Source organism: Miscanthus floridulus, chromosome 13 (assembly GCF_019320115.1).
Source record: "Miscanthus floridulus cultivar M001 chromosome 13, ASM1932011v1, whole genome shotgun sequence".
Taxonomy (NCBI): domain Eukaryota; kingdom Viridiplantae; phylum Streptophyta; class Magnoliopsida; order Poales; family Poaceae; genus Miscanthus; species Miscanthus floridulus.
Window position 1 is genome coordinate 29,996,849 of NC_089592.1, and position 18,873 is coordinate 30,015,721.

The 18,873-nt window shown below is 43.7% G+C and overlaps 2 protein-coding genes across 4 annotated transcripts; both read right to left on the reverse strand.

The window, feature by feature from the left end:
• Positions 1–11,982: 11,982 nt before the first annotated feature.
• Positions 11,983–16,374, reverse strand: LOC136499668 (uncharacterized). The gene is made up of 5 exons (XM_066495239.1): positions 16,298–16,374; positions 15,635–16,140; positions 15,272–15,426; positions 14,229–14,394; positions 11,983–13,838 (listed from the first exon to the last, which is right to left on the reverse strand). The coding sequence occupies exons 1-4, from the start codon at positions 16,372–16,374 to the stop codon at positions 14,362–14,364; spliced, it is 771 nt and encodes a 256-aa protein (XP_066351336.1). The 3' UTR covers positions 11,983–13,838; positions 14,229–14,361.
• Positions 16,375–16,464: 90 nt separating this feature from the next.
• LOC136499281 (WRKY transcription factor 44-like) lies at positions 16,465–18,472 on the reverse strand. 3 transcript variants are annotated; one of them, XR_010769973.1, is made up of 4 exons: positions 18,004–18,472; positions 17,504–17,723; positions 16,639–17,322; positions 16,466–16,575 (listed from the first exon to the last, which is right to left on the reverse strand). XR_010769973.1 is itself a non-coding variant. In XM_066494996.1 (3 exons), exons 1-3 carry the CDS (start codon positions 17,849–17,851, stop codon positions 16,930–16,932), a joined length of 618 nt encoding a protein of 205 aa, XP_066351093.1. In that variant the 5' UTR covers positions 17,852–17,997; the 3' UTR covers positions 16,659–16,929. The 3 variants fall into 3 exon arrangements, 1 of the variants encoding a protein (XP_066351093.1); XR_010769972.1 differs by lacking the exon at positions 18,004–18,472 and having other exon boundaries at positions 16,465–16,575; positions 17,504–17,997; XM_066494996.1 differs by lacking the exons at positions 16,466–16,575; positions 18,004–18,472 and adding an exon at positions 17,847–17,997 and having other exon boundaries at positions 16,659–17,322.
• Between the last annotated feature and the right edge of the window lie 401 nt (positions 18,473–18,873).

An 18,873-nucleotide genomic window follows, 5' to 3' on the forward strand; every position in this document is an offset into this window, starting at 1 on the left:
AGTCCTTCATTGACACTAGCTTCTTCACATTTGCTGAAAACCCAGTCGGGACTTTGATCCCCCTTAGGAAAGTGCATATAGCTCTCTTCTCGTCTGGTGTTAGGTTGAAGCACGCCATGGGCAGAGTGTATTTTCCATTAGCCTCAGGTATCGGGTGAAGCTGTGGCATCACGTTTAGCTACACCATGTCTTTCCGTACTTTCAGACCACCATTTGACTTGCCTATGTCCATCAAGGTAGCAATGAGACTCTCAAAGACATTCTTCTGCACGTGCATAGCATCAATGGCATGGGGGACCACCAAGTCTGGCCAATAAGGTAGATACTGAAAGAAGATCGATTGTTTCTTGAAAGGTACTCCTTCGACATGAGGTGTGCTTCTATCTCTGTTCGTCCCATCCAGATTCTTCTTTCCATAGACGACGCGTATGTTTTTCACCATTCTGTATACGTGTTCTCCGTTATGACGTCTCTCCGGAGAGGGTTCAATCTTTGGGGCGTTGTCATAAAATCTAAAGAACAATTTGCTGCGGTACTTATGACTTGTCTTTAAGAAGCGTCGATTCCTTAGGTAAACTATCTTTTTGGATGCATCTAGGTATACCCATGTAGTACCATCCAAGCAAACCAAGCATCCTGTCTTTCCTTTAATCTGTCCAGACAAAGCAAACAGCGCGGGGTAATCATTGGTAGTAACAAATATTATTGCTCTACATATGAAGTCCTCCTTTCGGAATGCATCGTACATCTACTCCCCATGCCTCCATAGCCTCTCCATTTCTTGCATCAAAGGCTCAAGGAACACGTCTATATCAATGCCTGGTTGTTTAGGGCTAAAAATAAGAATAGTGAGGAGAAGGTACTTTCTCTTCTAACACAACCATGTTGGGATGTTGTACATGGTCAAGATCACTGGGCATGTGCTGTGGTCGCTCATCCTCTCATTGAAGGGATTCATTCCATCAGTGCTCAAGCCAAATCGTATATTCCTTGGGTCATCACTAAATTCTTTGTGCTTCTCATCAAACCTTTGCCACTGACTATAATTAGTCGGGTGTGCAATCTTATCATCATCCACCTTGCGCTCATCATCCCACCATGTCATGAGTGTGGCTTCTTTAGGGTTTAGGAAGATATGTCTCAAGTGGTCGGTCACTGGCAGGTACCACGTTACCAAGACAGGAATTCTTCTCTACTTTGTATCGTTGCCTAATGGAGTGTCCTCTGGGGGTTGAGATTCTTGTACCACCTTTTTTGTACCCTTCTTATTTCTCTTTTTTCCCGTGGAGGCTTTGTCTCCACCATAAAGGTCATTGTTCTTGTACCGGCTGGCCCCACACCGGGGACATTTATCTAGTGACTTGAACGTTTCGCCACGAAAAAGTATACAGTGGTTGGGGCATGCATGGATTTTTTTCAACCCCTATTGTCAATGGACTTATGACCTTCTTTGCTTGGTATGTGTTGGTGGGAACTGAGTTTAGTTGTGGCAGCACCCATGACAAGAGATGCAATAGATCATTGAAACTACAGTCTGACCAGCTGTACTTAGCCTTCAGGATGAGCAGCTCAAGCACAAAACATAGCAATATCCAATGTGTCGGACAACCCTTTTCAACACCATACACAGTCTCCTTCGATGCTTTTGTCACCCTTTCCAAATTTTCTAGACATTTCAGGCTATTTAGTAAAATCTCTAGTCCAAGGGCTCGAATCATGTCCTCCAAATCATCTTCATCCCCGACACGTGCTCCACCATCATTATTGGCACCACCTTCGTCGTTACCATCCCAACCACTAGCATCACCACCTTGTTCATTGCCAAACTCGAAATCCATTCGTGCATCAAGCTCTGCTGAATATTGGGACAGGGATTCTATGGTTTCGTCGTCGTATTCCTCCTCAACCTCATTGTTAACAATAACCGTTTCACCATGATGAATCCACACTGTGTAGTCCTCAACAAATCCTCGCATAATCAAATGTGATCTGATGATAGTCACATCTGTCCATGTCATACGGTTCTTGCAATCTTTACATGGGCAAATAATTATATCCTTATTCTCTTTCAATGTCATTGCATGCTTCTTTGCGGCTTCAATAAATTTATCCACCTCTTCACGGAAATCTGCCTTGAACCTTAACGAACCATACATCCAAGAGTTCATGTACTCCATCTTTTACAACAACAACAAAATAAACATTAAAGGACTACTTATTCAGATATATATATAAATGAAACAAATTAATAATTACTTGAGAATAATTGTATATACTTCAGATATATATAAATATAAATCTAATATAATTACATGAAGCATACAAACACACCATGGCAAAGGAAAATTAATTAATGGCCCATTTATCCATAAATAATTAAAATACATAATTATTGATTACAATAAACAATTTCAAAGACAACAATTAGCAACAATTATACTTTACCCAATATCTTTCATACAAACCCTAGTCCAATTTCATCACACATAAATTTACAAAAACGAAATTAATAAAAAAAACCAAACCCTATATCTAGATCCACATGCACATGAAACATCCATAAAACTAACTAATTGTTCACTAAAATCAAGAAACATGGACCAAATAAGGGTATGATCTTGTTCCCATCCCTAATTACCCTAGTACATTTAAAACTTGGGTCTAATTGCTTCATAAGTAGCTCAAGCATCATAGAAGAGAGAGAGAAAAAACTCTAATTACTCACTAACCAACCATTAAAACTTCAAAAAATAGTATGGAATAGCATTTTCTTACCTTCTATAACCTTTCCACCAAAGGATTTAAGACCAAAACCTTCTCCCCTTAGTAGAACAGTTTTTGGGAGGTGCCCAAGGCCTCCCCACCTTTTTTCACGGGTTGGAGTGAGTGACCCAAGGAGGAAGAAGGTGCTGCATATGTTTTATATAGGGGGCATTTGTAGGGGCGGCTGGTGATTGAGCTGCCCCTACAAATCGGAGCTATAAATATGGGGCCATTTGTAGGGGCGGCTCAATCACCAGCCGCCCCTACAAATAGCATTTTCAGGGGCGGCTGGTGATTAAGTCACCCCTACAAATCAGACCCCATTTATAGGGGTGGCTCGTAATAACAGCCGCCCCTGCTGTTCCATTTGTAGGGGCGGCTGGTGTCTGGGTAACCGAGCATGCCACTGTAGTGGCGGCTCCATCACCAGCCGCCCCTAAAAAAATCGAACCGTTGCTAAAAATCATTTTTTACGTGGTGAGGGGTTTGAGCAGGTGTGCACCGCCGACGAATAGTACTCGATATCATATTTACTATGTACATGATGGGCTATAATAGAACTAATCAAGGCTGCACTTTTTGCTTGTAGAAGTGATGGAGAACTTGAAGATGGCTACAGACGAGGCCAATGATCTTATTAGATGTGTATGTATATGGGTGTGATTGTATTAGTTCATCAATCGTGTATGGGATTGTTGGTTGTTTTTTCAGTATGTACAATGGTGTGATTATTGTATGCCACGTGGATCTCTCTTTGAATTGTAAATTTAAATTTTTTTTGCAAAAAAATGTACTGTAGGGGCGGTTCAAGAACCGTCCCTACAAACATGTATTATAGGAGCGGCTGGTACTACAGCTGCCCCTACAAATCGGTCTAGGAACCGTCCTTATAAATACATGATTTGTAGAGACGTTTGGATAAGGGCGGCTGGGCAAACCACCTCTAAAAAGCCTCTAGAACTGCTCCTACAAAAAGTTTATGTAGTAGTGACTATACCTTGTTGTGATCGAGCTGAGTGTCAAGGATGGTAGTCCTGAACTCCTGATATATGTGGGGCAGGGCTTATTGTTCATAGCTGCAGTGCGTGACACGGACACGGGTGGGTAGAATGTGTGGCAGGCGCGCGATGAAAAATCTCAATCTCGCTTCAATTCTTGTTGTTGTCTAGATGCTATCTCATGCATCGCCAATAATCGCGATCGTGAGACAATTCCTAACCCAGCCTTGGATCGACCGAGGCAGCCAGGCTCCCGTTAGCCATGCTGAACACGTGCAAATATATATGACATGTTTGGTTGCTTGTTATCTCTCCTGAAGGCCCAAGCAAGAGATCGAGCTCATGTTTGGTTACATTACATGGATGTAAAAGAAGATGCAAAAACCTGATACAAGCAAGTATGATTGCTTATACCTGGATGCAGCTGGGTAGAGTTACCCATTGCATGTGGTGGTGAGAATACCACCACCACCTCTGTGACGCTAAAATAAAAGTTTGCAATATTACAAACATCGATTTGCAAACCAAAATTACATTGACTAAAGATTCAATATCATAGAAATGATTTGTAGCAAACGCCTGATTTTTTTAATAGGGGTGGCTCACTCACCAGCCTTCGCCACTACAATGTCGGCGCTTATAAATGGTTTAGTACAAGCGGCTAGTACTACTAGCCGCCCCTGAAAATTGCTCAGCCGCCTCTATCAATCCATTTCTACGGGCGGCGAGAACAAACCGCCTCTACTGATGCATTTGTAGGAACAGCTACATAAGTAGCCACCCTTACTAATGCTCCAGGTATAACTAGCCCAGACCCCCTTCTTCCTCTCAAACACTACTACAAAAAGTTTATCGTCCCTAATTTGGTTGTATAAGTCCTACAAAAAAAAAACAAGGCAATTTTTGCTGTGGGACATCGCGAAAACAACAAATTGGCTGCAACACACCGCCAACACTTGCTTTTGCTGAGTACCATTATGAAATCGCGAATGTTTGCCAGTGGACACCGCCTCCATTAAAATAAGAAAAACAGCAATCGGAAAAGAGAAACATTCCAAAATGACCAGCGTTGCCCCTTGGTCGAACCAAACCCTGTTGGTCGAGCCGGGCCACTACTTGGTCGAACCAAACCCTGTGCTCTATCCAACCCTAGCCGGCAGCGTCTCCAGTCTCCCGCAGCGCCAGCGTCTCCAGTCTCCCGCAGCGCCGCCGTCTCCAGCCACCCACGCCGCCGTCTCCGGTCTCCCGCAGCGTCGCCGTCTCCAGCCAACCACGCCGCCGTCTCTTGCCGCCCACACCGCCGTCTCTTCCCCACAGTCGGCGTGCCATGGATGCATGAAGATGGCTTCGCCGGCGAAATCGAAGCGGCTCCGCTCGAGCATAGATTCACCGTCCAAGGGAGTGAATCTGTCATGGGTTCCTGAGGGGTATGCACTCTTATCCTCTTCCACTTTTCGATCTGGGGTTGGTTAACAGGGTTGCAGTGAACTTGGGGGTCGATTTGCGCATCCGAAGCTAGGGTTTTCATGATTTCTTGTTCTTGTCCATTTTTTAGGATGGATAGTAGTTCTGCATTACGCATAGCAGTGCATGTCCCATGTTACTATGAGGCTTGCGATGACGGTAGAAATGTGGCTCACAATGCAGTAGATTTTTAGCTCATTGTTGATAGGGACACTCTGAATCTGATTGATTTAAGTAAGGATGTAGCTGCCAAAGTGTCTATTGGGAAGAATCAGGGCTTCAATTTGACATATTTCGACAAGAACACCCAATGCTATACCAATCTGACCTCAGATGCAGCTTTGATGGATGCTACTAACAATTATTGGGACCTAAGGCGGCTACCTTTGTTTGTGAATTTTTATGACATGATTCCTATTGCATATAGTTAGAGTGTGTCTTTGGATAATGAGGCCAGTGCATATGTTGCTCTCCCATTGCTGCCCCCTCTGCTTGGTCATGATGATGGGCAGAACAATCAGATTGTTGAAACTGTTGGGCCTGGTGGAGGTGAGGCCGATGTGGAGTCACTTAGTGGGGGAGAAAGTGATGATGACAGTGTTCACTCTTCTAACTCTGATGACTCAGCTGAGAAATCCACACCTGCTCAAGGAAGAAGCATGCTGATGATGATGTTTCATGGGAAGAAGATGTTGAGGAGTATGTTGGGGTCAATGAAGAGGGCCATTATATGCCAAAACAGCAAGATCAACAAGCATCAGAGGGGGATACTGACTCTGACTCTCTTGTTCATGATGATTTGTATGTTGATGATGATGCTGGTTGTGAGATCAATGAGCATGTTACTAACTTAGAAAACCCAACTATAGAATGTGATGTCACATTTGAGGATGGGGACACCTTTAAGAGGGCTATTAGACAATATGCTGTGCTAAAAGAGTTTGAAATTGCAGCTCCTTACAGTGAATCCAAAAGGTATAGAGGGCACTGCAAAGGATTCAAGAGCAAGAAGAAGAGGTGCAAGTGGAGGATACATGCTTCTCAATTGCAAGATGGCAAGACTTGGCAGGTCAGTTTATTTCTTTTTCAAATTTCCTTACATTTTGGTTCTTATTTTTTCCAACATGTGTTTGATGCTTTGCCTTCCTTTTATTTGTCAGATAAAGAAGTTGGGAAACATACTTGTGCCAGCACATCCTAACTGGAGAAGAACTGCATGGCTACCAATGCCTGGGTGAGGGACAGGGCCATTGCCATCCTGAAGGATGAACCAACAATTCAAGCTGGTAAACTAAGGAAGGATTTGCAGAACAAGTACAACATCCAACTTTCATACTATGTTGTCTGGGATGGACTGCAAATGGCTCTAGAGCAAATTCAAGGAAAATGGGATGACAGCTTTGAAGATGTTTTTAGATTCAAGGCTGAGGTGGACAGGACAAATCCTGGTAGCATTGTGGACATTGAGTGGATACTAGCTGGTAATAAGAGGAGGTTCACAAGGATGTTTGTTGCATTTAAGAGCTGTGTTCAAGGTTTTTTGAATGGATGCAGACCCTTCTTAGGTGTTGACTCAACAGTTTTGACTGGGAGGTGGAGAGGGCAGTTAGCTTCTGCTTCAGCTGTGGATGGACACAACTGGCTTTTTCTAGTGGCATATGGTGTCTTTGAGTCTGAAACTACTGAAAATTGGAAATGGTTTTTTGAGAAACTTAAAGTGGCAATTGGGACTCCTCTAGGCCTGGTCATATGCACAGATGTAGGCAAAGGAATAGATAAGGGAGTTACATATGTTTTCCCAAATGGAGTAGAGCATAGAGAGTGCATAAGGCATCTAGTGAAGAATTTTAACAAGAGGTATAGAGGAGTAGTGTTCAAGAAACATTTGTGGCCAGCAAGCAGAGCTTACAACCAGAGGCACTTTGATCACCATTACAACATCATGAAGCAAGCTTCACCAAGGGCAATGAACTGGATAGAGGACAACCACAAGCACATATGGAGTAGATGGAAGTTCTCTCATGCAAGCAAATGTGACTATGTTACTAACAACATAGCAGAGACCTTCAACAGTTGGATTAGGAATGAGAAGTCCTTGGCTTTAATTCCTCTGTTGGATAGGATCAGGCAAATGATCATGGAGAAACAAGACCTTAGGAGGTCACTGTCACTTAAGCTGAGAGACAAGATCTTGCCTCATGTCACCAAAGAGCTGCATGCCATGAGTAGGAATTTACAGTATGCCATACATAGGGGGGCCAACAACGCTGCTGAGATTCAAGGCACTACAAAGGAACTGAAAACCTGGAGGCATACTGTCGACCTTGATAATAGATCATGCAGCTGTCAAAGGTGGTAGATTACTGGATTGCCATGTACTCATGCTCTCTGCTTCATCCATTCCATGCGCAACATAAGTGTGGAAGACTACATAGATGACTATTATTCGGTTGATAAGTTCAAGAAAGCATATGAACATGTGATAAGTCCCATGACAGATAGGAACCAGTGGCCTGATGTGGACTTGGGTTTCAAACTTTGGCCTCCAAGGTTCAAGAGAGCTGCAGGTCGGCCCAGATCAAGAAGGATAAAAGGTTCTGAAGAAGGTGGCAAGCAAAAAAGCCAGCGCCAGTGCAAGAGGTGTGGAGGGTTTGGTCACATGATGAAGACCTGTAATGAAACTGTTTATGACTCGGATGCACCACCAAAGCCCAAGAGAGCAAAGAAAAAGAAAAGTACTACCACAACAACTGTCTCTACCCAGCAATCACAGATTGAAGGTGCTCAAGAAACAACTGTCTGTCATGCTCTGACAAACAGCCCACCAAACATTGCACCACCAGCTCTAACAAACGGCCCCGCAGCAAACACTAGGAGGTAAGTGTAAAGACTTGATGCCTGTTATCTATGACAACATACTGTTATTTATCTTTCTAATGTTGGGTATGACTACAGCCGCAAGAGGGCATTGGAGCTAGGTGGTGAAACTTCCTCCCCAATAGTAGAAGTGCAGCATCAAAAGAAGAAGAAGAAAAAGGTGGTGACCACCAAGGCTACTAGAGAAGAAATGCAGGCTGGGGAAAAGGAGGCAAGCAAGGCCGGCAAGAGGATCAGCAAGAAGAAGCTCATCCACCTATGTTTACTTAAGTTTGTAGAACTGTGTATTCTAGAACTGTAAAAACAAGTACTGCAACAAACCACATACAGTTCTAGAATATACCACCTATGTTTACTTAAGTTTGTAGAACCCAAATTTGACAATAATTCTACAACATCCAGAGCATTCTAAAGAGAAATTAAAATTAAATCCACAATTCCAAAGCTAATTTCGATTATCTCAGAGGTCATTGTGCGGGATGGCGAGCGGGAAGCCGGACGCGAGCGCCACGAGCTTGAGCCAGCGAGAGGCGAGGTCGACGCCCCGTGGCCTTAGGTTCGAGATGCTCCTATCCTCCGCTTGCCGTCGAGCTGCCCCTCCTCCCTGGCCCCTCTCCACCATCCCTCACGCTCGTAGCACCGTTTGCCGGTGGCCCTTCCGCCGCTTTTCGTCTAAGGGGAGGGCGGGGAGTGGAAATTTTGGGTGGAAGTATTTCCCCTCCAGTCCCCGCGCGCTATTTTATACCTAGTGAATATCACCGCGGGAGCTTCTGTGGAGCCGGCGGAGATACTTCATCATCACCCCTGTTTCATAGCTGCTCGGCGGTGGTAATAATTTGTCTCCATGGCCGCCGAATTCGGACATGTAATTGCATCAAGCCAAGCGACTCTACATTTCCCCAGATACGTTCTCTGTTCTAGACCATAGGAAGGCACGACGTCTCTTGTCCAGTTGTTTCAGCGCCCATGCGCTCAAGCAAGTGGCGATAGAGATGTGAACAGGAATCGTGGACAATGTCACCTTGGTCAGAAGAACTCGCCCTGCATCCGTTGGTGGGAATCCTTGCTGCCACTGAATCGATCAGCAGCTGTTCATCCGCCCAACGCAGCCTGTGCGTAGGCTTAGCGGCATGCCCAGGTACTGGCAAGGGAACGTCGCCTGTTGCCCAGGGAACGCCTCCAAGATGGCATGCATGTCTTCCGGCGAGAACGAACAAGTTTGTGATAAGCCCCCATGCGTCAGCGAAGAGGTTTAAGATGGCACGGATGCAGTTTAAATCGGATTGCAATGGCGTAAGGAAAAGCACGAGATCATCCGCATACAGAGATGCGAAATGTCTGATCATTGTTGATGGGAGCGGCCGGAGCATGTTGTAGTGGTCTACAGCTGCAATCATGTTGTTGAGGACCTCCATGACGACGACGAACAACATGGGAGACAGAGGGTACCGGTCTCTTTGCCGAAGGCCACACGCATGGCAGATTTTCCTCCCCGGCCTACCGTTCACCAGGATTCTTGTTGTGGCCATGGAGAGGAGGATGGCGATCCACTCGGTCCATCGCCCAGGAAAGCCGATGAAGGTGAGCAACTGGATGAGGAACTCTCAAGAGACCGAGTTAAAAGCTTTGGCAATATCGATCTTCATGAGCACGCTCGGCATGCATCGGCTATGCAGCCAGTGACAGGCAAACTGGACCGCCATGAAGTTGTCATGGATCCATCTGCCCCGGATGAAGGCCTTTTGGTTGCATTTGACCAGATCAGGCAGGCGGGGCGCTAGGCATGTGGCCAACCCCTTGGCGATTAGCAGCTTTCCAACGTTGTGTATTAAGCTAATAGGGCGGTACTTCAGCCGAGACGGCGCTGCTGTCTTCCTTAGCAAGACCATGTTGACGGTGTTCAGCAGGTGAAAGTTCCTTCTGTCCAGTGCCTAGATGGAGTTGAAGACTGCGACGAGGTCATCTTTGATGATGTTCCATGCCGCCTTGTAGAATCTACCGGTGAAGCCATCAGGTCCCGACGCACAATCGTTATGGGATCTCCCTAACGATGGCCTAAACCTCCTCCTCGGTGAACTCGGCTTCCAGCTCGCTGAGTTCAAGCCGAGGCATACCTATTTGTGCCATGTTAATGTTCCTGGCACGTGCGAAGTATTTACCGAGGAGGGTGTTGTAGTACTCAAAAACTGTGTCGGCTTTGGCATTCTCCGCTGCAAACGTCTGACCCTCGTGCTCTATTGTCGGAATGTAGCTTTTCCTATTTCGGTGACACGCTTGCAGGTGGAAAAACCTTGTGTTCACATCCCCTTCACGCAGGAAATGGATACAGGATCTCTGGACAGCGACGCCAAGGATCGTGCACTTAAGCTCCTTGCACAGGACGATCTCAACGGCCTCGGCTCTTGCGCGACGTCAAGTTGGCCCACGATCAGCCAGGCCATGATGAGACGCTCCCAATGGCCTTAGCACTCCACATCCTCAGTGCCTTGGCAGTCACTACACCACAACACCAAAATTAAGGATGGACAGTCTGACGCTAAAAGCGGCTACAGCGACAGATAATCTGACGCCAAAAAGTTATAGCGACAGACTTCTGCAGACACTGTAAGTCCTGCTACTAAAAATCTTTAGTGTCAGATAGTCCGTTGCCTTGAATTCTTTTAGCGACAGATAGTCGCTGCTACTCTTTAGCAACAGGTAGCCTGCCAGTACTCTATAGCGACAGACAATTTGAAGTTACAAATATTTTTAGCGACAAATGGTTTAACGAGATCATTTAAATGTATTTAAAAAAATAAAAGGCCATTTGGTTGCAAATTAATACAAAAGTAACATCATTGTGCACGTTTCTCATACAAATAGATTCATTCATGACCAAGTCCAAACACTCACTAAGACATACATATATGGTCAGCCATTACAAACATGAATCAATGATTCATCAATGATAAGTCTACACTATCAGCTACCTGTATCCAAAAGAGATAGACTAGCACCTAAATCAGCTTTGAGTGGCAAATCATCCACAAACTTGCTAACTATGATGCAAACTATCAAATATGATGCAAATCATCTACAAACTTGCTAACATCTGTGATCCTGTATCATCAGTAATAAAAAAAAGATAGATGTCACTATGATGCAAACTGTCAAATATGAGGAACATGCAACTGCAAAATAGAATAGAGACGGTAAAAGAGGTCGAATAAGCACATTCTAACGGATTACCTTTGCAGCACCAATTTCGTCCTGGAATAGTTTTTTTCGAGGAAGTTGTCATTCTGTATGTCTTCCTGATCTATTTTTAACAAGAGGTATCAGGTATAACTAAAATGCAACAAAGACAATCCCGTTGCTTGCTTGTCAAATCAATTTCTAGACCTACTTGTGCAATTTCTAGAACATTTGGGGGAAATAGCATGCACAAACCAAAGGAACATGTGCAACAGTCAGCAAGTATGTTGATGAGGTATGGGACTATTAAATATTAATAATATATAAAGTTGTTTAACCAACTGTAGGATGCTTTAGTTTCTCAGCCTAACAGATCAGTAAGGTCACCCAATGTAATACATGACCTGCAGTTTGCTATAATAAGACCCTGAAATCGCACATATGCAGCTTCGAAAACCTAGCTAGACTACTTTTAATATCAAACCAATTGTTTTTCACTGCTTATCTATATCAGGCTAAGAAGTAATGAATTTTTTAAATTGCACACCAAACTGTCACAGCACTGATCAGTAATGATAGTAATGCTCATTCTGCCCACAAATTAGAAATATTTTTATTGTATGCAAAAGGCTAAACAAGAAAATACCTTTCATTTTTATCTTGCACTGAAAATAGCCTAGTGTAAGCTAAAATTGGGAATCTGCATGTAGGAAGACAACAATAAGCTATGTTGGCTCCATGGCACTATACACGTATCTAAGTTACAGAAAAAGTTGCTCTGTTTGGATTGGAAAACACATTGACAGAAAAATGTCAAGAGGACAATTTACTATATCAAACACTAAGGATCATTCAGATGGATAGATATATAATTTACACGGAACATAGTAAGGCAACATAGTTAGACGAACTGTCCATTAACTGAGAGAACACTGTTTTTTTATATGAACACTTGACTGGGAAAATAAATGTAGAAATGACTTCAGTTCTTGGTGAAATAAGTAGGAATTGCATGTGAACTCAGAAATAAATCCCAATTTGCAGTATTCAGAGTTTGAGCTTGGTTGAATCTATTTATTGTACAAGGTAACAGATCAATGACATATGCAACTTGTATCTATGTTAGATATTGTACTGAAAACATAAGGACCATAAATCATATTTTCATCATCTAAACATACTGCCATAGTATGGCAGTGCACAAATACAGTCATAGCTTAGTTTACTCTCACATGCACTGATTTAATCCCATCCCCCCCCCCCCCCCCCCCCCAAACAAAAAAAAACAGAGACATTATGAATCATTGAATTGGTATGTATGTAATATACAATTAACATTAGCACATGATTTAAGTGCATGTGAACTTATTTTAGAAGGCCACTTGGCTGCAATCATATCTGACGCCATCTAAGTCGTAAAGTTCAATGTGGTATACTAAAAAATTAATGTTACACATGTAACATTTACAACCGAATGAAACAGCTTAGGCTAACTTGATTGGGAGTACCATGTCTCATGCTAAATCTATAGATTGTAAATTCTTTGTTGTTAGTCAGAACTTCCAAGTTATATTTGTTAACTTCTAATAATGCATTCACTTGGCAATATAGAAAAGGAACCAGGGGACTAAAAGCAGGGGATTGGTTACATCACAAGATACCAGAAACAAGTTTTTTTTGGAGGATAAGAGCATAGTATAACACAGTTGAAGAAAAACATAAAGCCCGGACAACAACATTTTTTCCAGTTAGCAGTCAAGTGCAGGAAATAAGATTGGATTGTAGGCTCGGAAAAGTAGGTCATCATTGCATATGCCAAGTGCCTCAGTTTACTAAGAATAACATAAAGGACAATATTTATGTAATGGTTTGTGTCACTCCATATGCCAATTGCATCAATTCAATAAACTCGGAATAGCAATATCATAAAAGACCGAGTATTAGCCATAACATATGCTGAGGCCTCACTTCAAATGCAGATCAGATGAGAATGAAACGATGATAAAAGAGTAATAATCATGGCTGTTCTCATATACCATATTTGAGAAGAAAAAAAAGACACTTGTTTGCAGCATCATTGGCACCGAAATATAGTCAGCAAAAAATACAAAATAACAATGGCATGGAAATATGCTCAGGTTTATTGGATGCACCTCGTAGGCACTATCATATGGTAAAATTGAAATGGCTACTTCATCAACAATAGCATATGCTGGGGATAAAATAAATCAATCAGCAGCATAGGCATCGTACCTCGCAGGCATTGGCATATGGTAAAATTGGAATGGCTACATCATCTGCAATGACATATGCTCAGGATAAAAAAAATAAATCAGCAGCATTGGCTTATGGTTATATATGTTGAGAAGATCACAGCAGTAGCACAACGCATACAAACATGCTCAGATTGTATTGGCAGAACAGGAGCCTCTTGAGTAAGGCAAATCAACCCATACACACAGAAAACGAAATCAAGGGGCAAAGGTTAAAGGGGAATTTTTTTGGTGACCGTACAAACACCAAGCAAGTTCAGGTAGGAAGAAATCGAGCGGAGCACAGAATCTGCAAAGGTTAAAGGGGAATTTTTTAGGTGACCGTACAGTATATATGAGTTTCTAAGTAAAAACCTATAGTCTTCAGTTGCCAAGTTGTTAATCAGAATTCTGAGAACTGATCACAGGAAGGAATTGTAGCAGCTGCTGATGCTTATTAGAGGGGAATAATACAACATCCTGATACTACTGCTACCAATAGACAGAAAAATAATCTGGCAAGAAAATGTCAAAACTGAAAACTAATTGTAATGAGCAATAGATTAGTGGCTGAACATGGAGTACTTAGTTTCATTTTTGCAGTGGGGAGTCAAGTATGACGCAGCAACTAAACAAGTAGCTAATTTGAGAACGAATTGAAGTTTATTTTGAACTCTGAATAATGAGTACTTCTACTGACCATTAGCCATGCTTGGTTTAGAGTTCAACCTTCAGAGAACAATGGTCCGGCTGGCCCCTGCCTCTGCCTGAGCTGGTGCTTGATTTTGACGTGTCGCTGCCTGCTACAGTGCGTCCGCCTGCAGGAGAAGTTGCTACTGCTGCTCTGAACAGAGGTGTGTACGTACCTACAGTGGGGATTTGTTAGGGGAACAGACCAATACAAAGCACCTGCTTTGTGAACGAATATTGAGTACTAAAATAGATGTAACTGGATTAAGCAAGAGCAGGGGTGTGTTCTTTGATTATATCAAGATGAGATAACATTATTTTTTATTAAAAAAGCAGCAGTTTACTTAGTGCCTAAACTGCATTGATCAAACAAATATCTAAAACTTGTACTTACTACAGTTGCAACTACATAATCACATAGATCAAACCAAAGATCCTTATCTGTACTGAGTCAGATCAGTTCAAGTTTATTTAGTAAGAGGTAAACATGAGAGGAATATATTTTCTGAGATAGAGCTCAAATTTGTTAATAAACTTTGGAGAAAGTAATATGTTTTCTTTATGACAAACACTCAATATGAAGTTCTTTTCAAACACAAACACTCAATATGAAGTTCCAGTACAATGATTATTATCCAATAGAACTCATAATAAAAATGAGTTGTGCTGCTGCACTAGTTACTGAAACTCCTATTCAGACAAGCACGAGTTGCAACATCTAGCGCTGAGAAATGTTGAATAAATGGTAGCAGCCACACCTGAGCAGCATCTAACCTTGCTTTTTGCATTGCTTTCATCGCTGCAGCTCCAGTTCTCAATGCATCGACAGTCTCTGTTGTAGCTTTAGCCCATGTTTTAAAGGCGGCTAGGCGTCCAGGCGAGTGCTTGGTACGCCTGGACGCCTAGGCGACAAGGCACCACTGTTTTTCAAGGCGAGCTGGGTACGCCTGGACGCCTAGGCGACGCCTTTAAAACATGGGCTTTAGCTGCTTCTAACATGAGCATCTCTATAAAAAAATGGGTTATACAGCTAACACACATAATAGACCTTACTATGCACAGGAAAGTAGAAGCCGTGAGTCGACAGTTCAGCACAAGCATCTCGCAGAACCGGCAGCCAACGAGCCCCTCTCTGTGCAGCACCAGCAGCTGGAACATGATTGTCTTCATCCTACGGCGACCAGCACATCCCACAGCACCGGCAGCGGCTGCACGTGACTGCATGAGTTAAAATTAGCCTATGATAATATGCAAATCTTATGCATAGATGGTGATTTAATCCAAAGTAACCTGAGATAAGCACACAAAAAAAGGAGATGAGTTTTCCAACAGAGAAACCGAAGCCAAAAACCAGGGGTAAATCCCCAATTTCTCTCCAGAAACCCTAATCCTAATGACAAGATTAGAAAATCTCACCAACGAAGGGCTCCGCTCGTCCCGGCGGCCATGAGCTCAGGCTAGCTGCGCCACGAGGGCTCGGGACGTCGCACCTCCGCCTTCTTCCGCGTGGCCGCGGCATCAGAAAGGGGGCCACGCGTGGGGCAGCTGAGGGCACCGGCAGCTGCTGCGCCGCGTGCGCTTGAGGGTAGCGCACTGTGCACGCGCGCTTCAGAGGCCGTTCTTGGAGGCAGCGACGGTGGTGGCGCCTTTCTTGGAGGCGGGTGACGGACCTGGAGGCGGCGACGGCCCTGGCGCGGGCGACGTCGACGGCCCTGGAGGCAGGAGCCCCGGAGCTTGATGCGGCACTCCGCCGCGGTGGCAGAGCAGGGTAGCGTGTAGTGGTGGATGGAGGCGGCTGAGATGGGAATTGGGGATTTAGGGTTGGTGCCGACCCTTTATTTGGATGGAAGGATGGCACAATAATTACCAAGCTACCCTTGGCTGGGTGTGGGGTCCATTTTTTAGCGACAGACAGATCGAATCTCTTTTTAGCGACAGACAGATTAACGGTAAATATGAATATCTATAGCGACAGACAATCAATTAGTAAATGAGGATTTAGCGTCAAATGGTCTCTGAGTTATCTTTAGCGTCAGATCATCCATCGCCAAATATATTTTTTAGCGTCAAATGTCTGACGGTAAAGCGGTGGTGTAGTCAGCGTTGTGCAGTCCGAACGCCCAAGCCGACGCGACGACATCGCTGAAGCCCTCCATGGACGTCCAGAACCGACTCAAATCTGAACTGCGGCTTGGCCCAAGGCGTGGCGTTTAGCCCAAGTGCCAACGGAGCATGATCCGAGCAGTCCGTCTGCCGAAGTGATGCAGCTCCATTATTCATCAATGACACGACGGAACCGCCGTACTGCTAATTACAAGTATGGTACGCACTCTTGTGTTGCACCGTGTCAAAAATCTCTTAACTGATGAGCACTCCCTCCTCCTCTCCCACTAGATCCGTTATTCATCGCAGAAAAATACAGAGAAGAAACACTAGCAACTGAATTGAAAGGGCATATTCAGCAGCACACTAGTGGGCATCGGATGCAGGTTGATTCATATATGTATATATGGACAACAGCTACTCTGCTTTTTGCCACTCTATGGTGCCTCCTGATTTACTGGAACAAGAACATACCTTTTTCTAGCAACCAGCAAGCTAACTATCGTTTCCAAATTTGTTCAAGAATTTATCAAAAAAAATGTTCAGGAAAATGCTACTGCCTCCAGATGCTGCAACAAAAGTATCTGACCTCCTGATTGTCTTCGTTTCTACTCTTGCATCGTATCGTCAATACCATGCATGTCGCACATCACAACCTTTGTGCTTGTCGACGACAACGGCTTCCTGGGGGAACAAGGCTTGCCTGGCTTCAGGTGGTTGTGTTCACCACTGTACACAATCTCAGCAATTTGGCCATCTACTGTCGTCTCCACCTTCCTCTTCACAGGGCAGCTAGGGTGAGTGCACTTGTAGTAGCTCCGTGGGAACTCGCTGCCTTTCACTTTCTTTTGCCCAAATTTCCTCCAGTTATACCCATCAAGCGACAAACGACTGCGCACACCATTCCGCCCAGCAGTTTGGCATGCTGTTACACGCTCACAACACGTGAAATGCTCTGCATTGACTTCCACCTCCTCAGATATGGCATCCGACCTGGCACCCTGCAAGTTAAGTTTAGCACAGTTGAAACAAGATTTCATGATGATACCCTGGGTAGTTGAATAATCGAATAGAGGACAGACAAATACTTGAATTTAGAAGGCTCCAATTCACACAAAAAAAATGTCATTATCAAAATACATGAAACGTCTTTCCAAAGCAGAGAACCAGTGTGAGACTTACTATCGTTGCTGCTATCTGTGTTGGAAGATTACCCGGTAGCGATGCCAACTGAGTGGCTTTTGGTCTGATTAGCTCAGTCTCCTCTGGGATGGTGATTGTTGGGGAACAAGTGGCGTTGAAGTCTTGCAGAACCTTTGGGAAGGGCCTGAACCTGGAGAAAGGCCTGGAGGCCACAGGCTTCAGAACAACAACCTTCTCATGAGGTTGCATCTTCCCTGACCTGAAAACACGGGACAATTTTGTAATCATAGCAGTAGCTCATTTGCTTGTTTGTAGGGGGGGAGAAAGAAAAAGAAAACAAATGCACAAGGGAGTTATGGAACTTTGAGTAGTAGACCAATACTTCATATACAAACTGAACTATTTTGTAGTGCAGCTTGCAAACTCCCACAATAAATCAACCAAATCATAGTAATCCGAGGAAGGGCATTCACATAGGCAACGAACTGAGCAAGTAAAGAGAGTAATGGAAGAACAGGAGGGTTCACATAGGCGGTCACCTTCGTCCTCCACTCTGTTGCAGCTGTATATACTGGTGGAAGCAATGCAATTGCAAAGGCAACAAGGTTGTTGAGCAGAGGACAAAGAGGGAGATAGTTAGGGCACATGCATGTAAGACTGTTAGGTATGGGCACAAAGCAGGGGAGTAGATATATTCCGATGGTCAGCATTTAGTGCTGGATCAGACTCTCAACCCATCCTCCTCCTGCTGTCCATCCTTGTTTGAGACAAACTCTGACCAACACAACAAATTTAGATGACCAAAGCATGCAGTGGAAAACTAAAACTTTTATGCTAGAGCATATTGACTATATTTGGGGGTTAATAACAAAAACATTTATTAATAAAGTATGCAAAGCTACTTGCTCGAGGGCAGTGAAAACCCAAGCTGAAAAACAAAATCAAATTTCTTATATGCAGTGAACTAAAGTTCATAAGCAGACAGCAGCACAGATGCAGCTCATAGCCTCATACCCTTAAGCTTCATATTTCAGGTAACCTTCAAGAAGATATAAAAGCATTAAGCACTCCTGCTCCCTTAAGCTTCACTTTTGTTAGAAAAGTCCATCAGTTTATTCTTCCAGATGTCATTGGGCCAATTTACAAATGAATCGGGGAAACATTAGTAAATGTTGATTTCTGCAATGCACAAACAAAATGTCAGGAACAGTCACCACTTACCAGGTTACACTGAAGGATAAACTTTTCTTCATGTGACTTAGTTGCACCCACTTCAAGTATTTGCATGCAAGTGCTGTTAATAACCTACCTGCAAGCAACAGAAACTCCAGAATGTAAAACCATTCCATGCTATGTGCAGCTTGTAAAACACGTGGCTAAACTTAGAACTAATGTAAAACCATTCCATG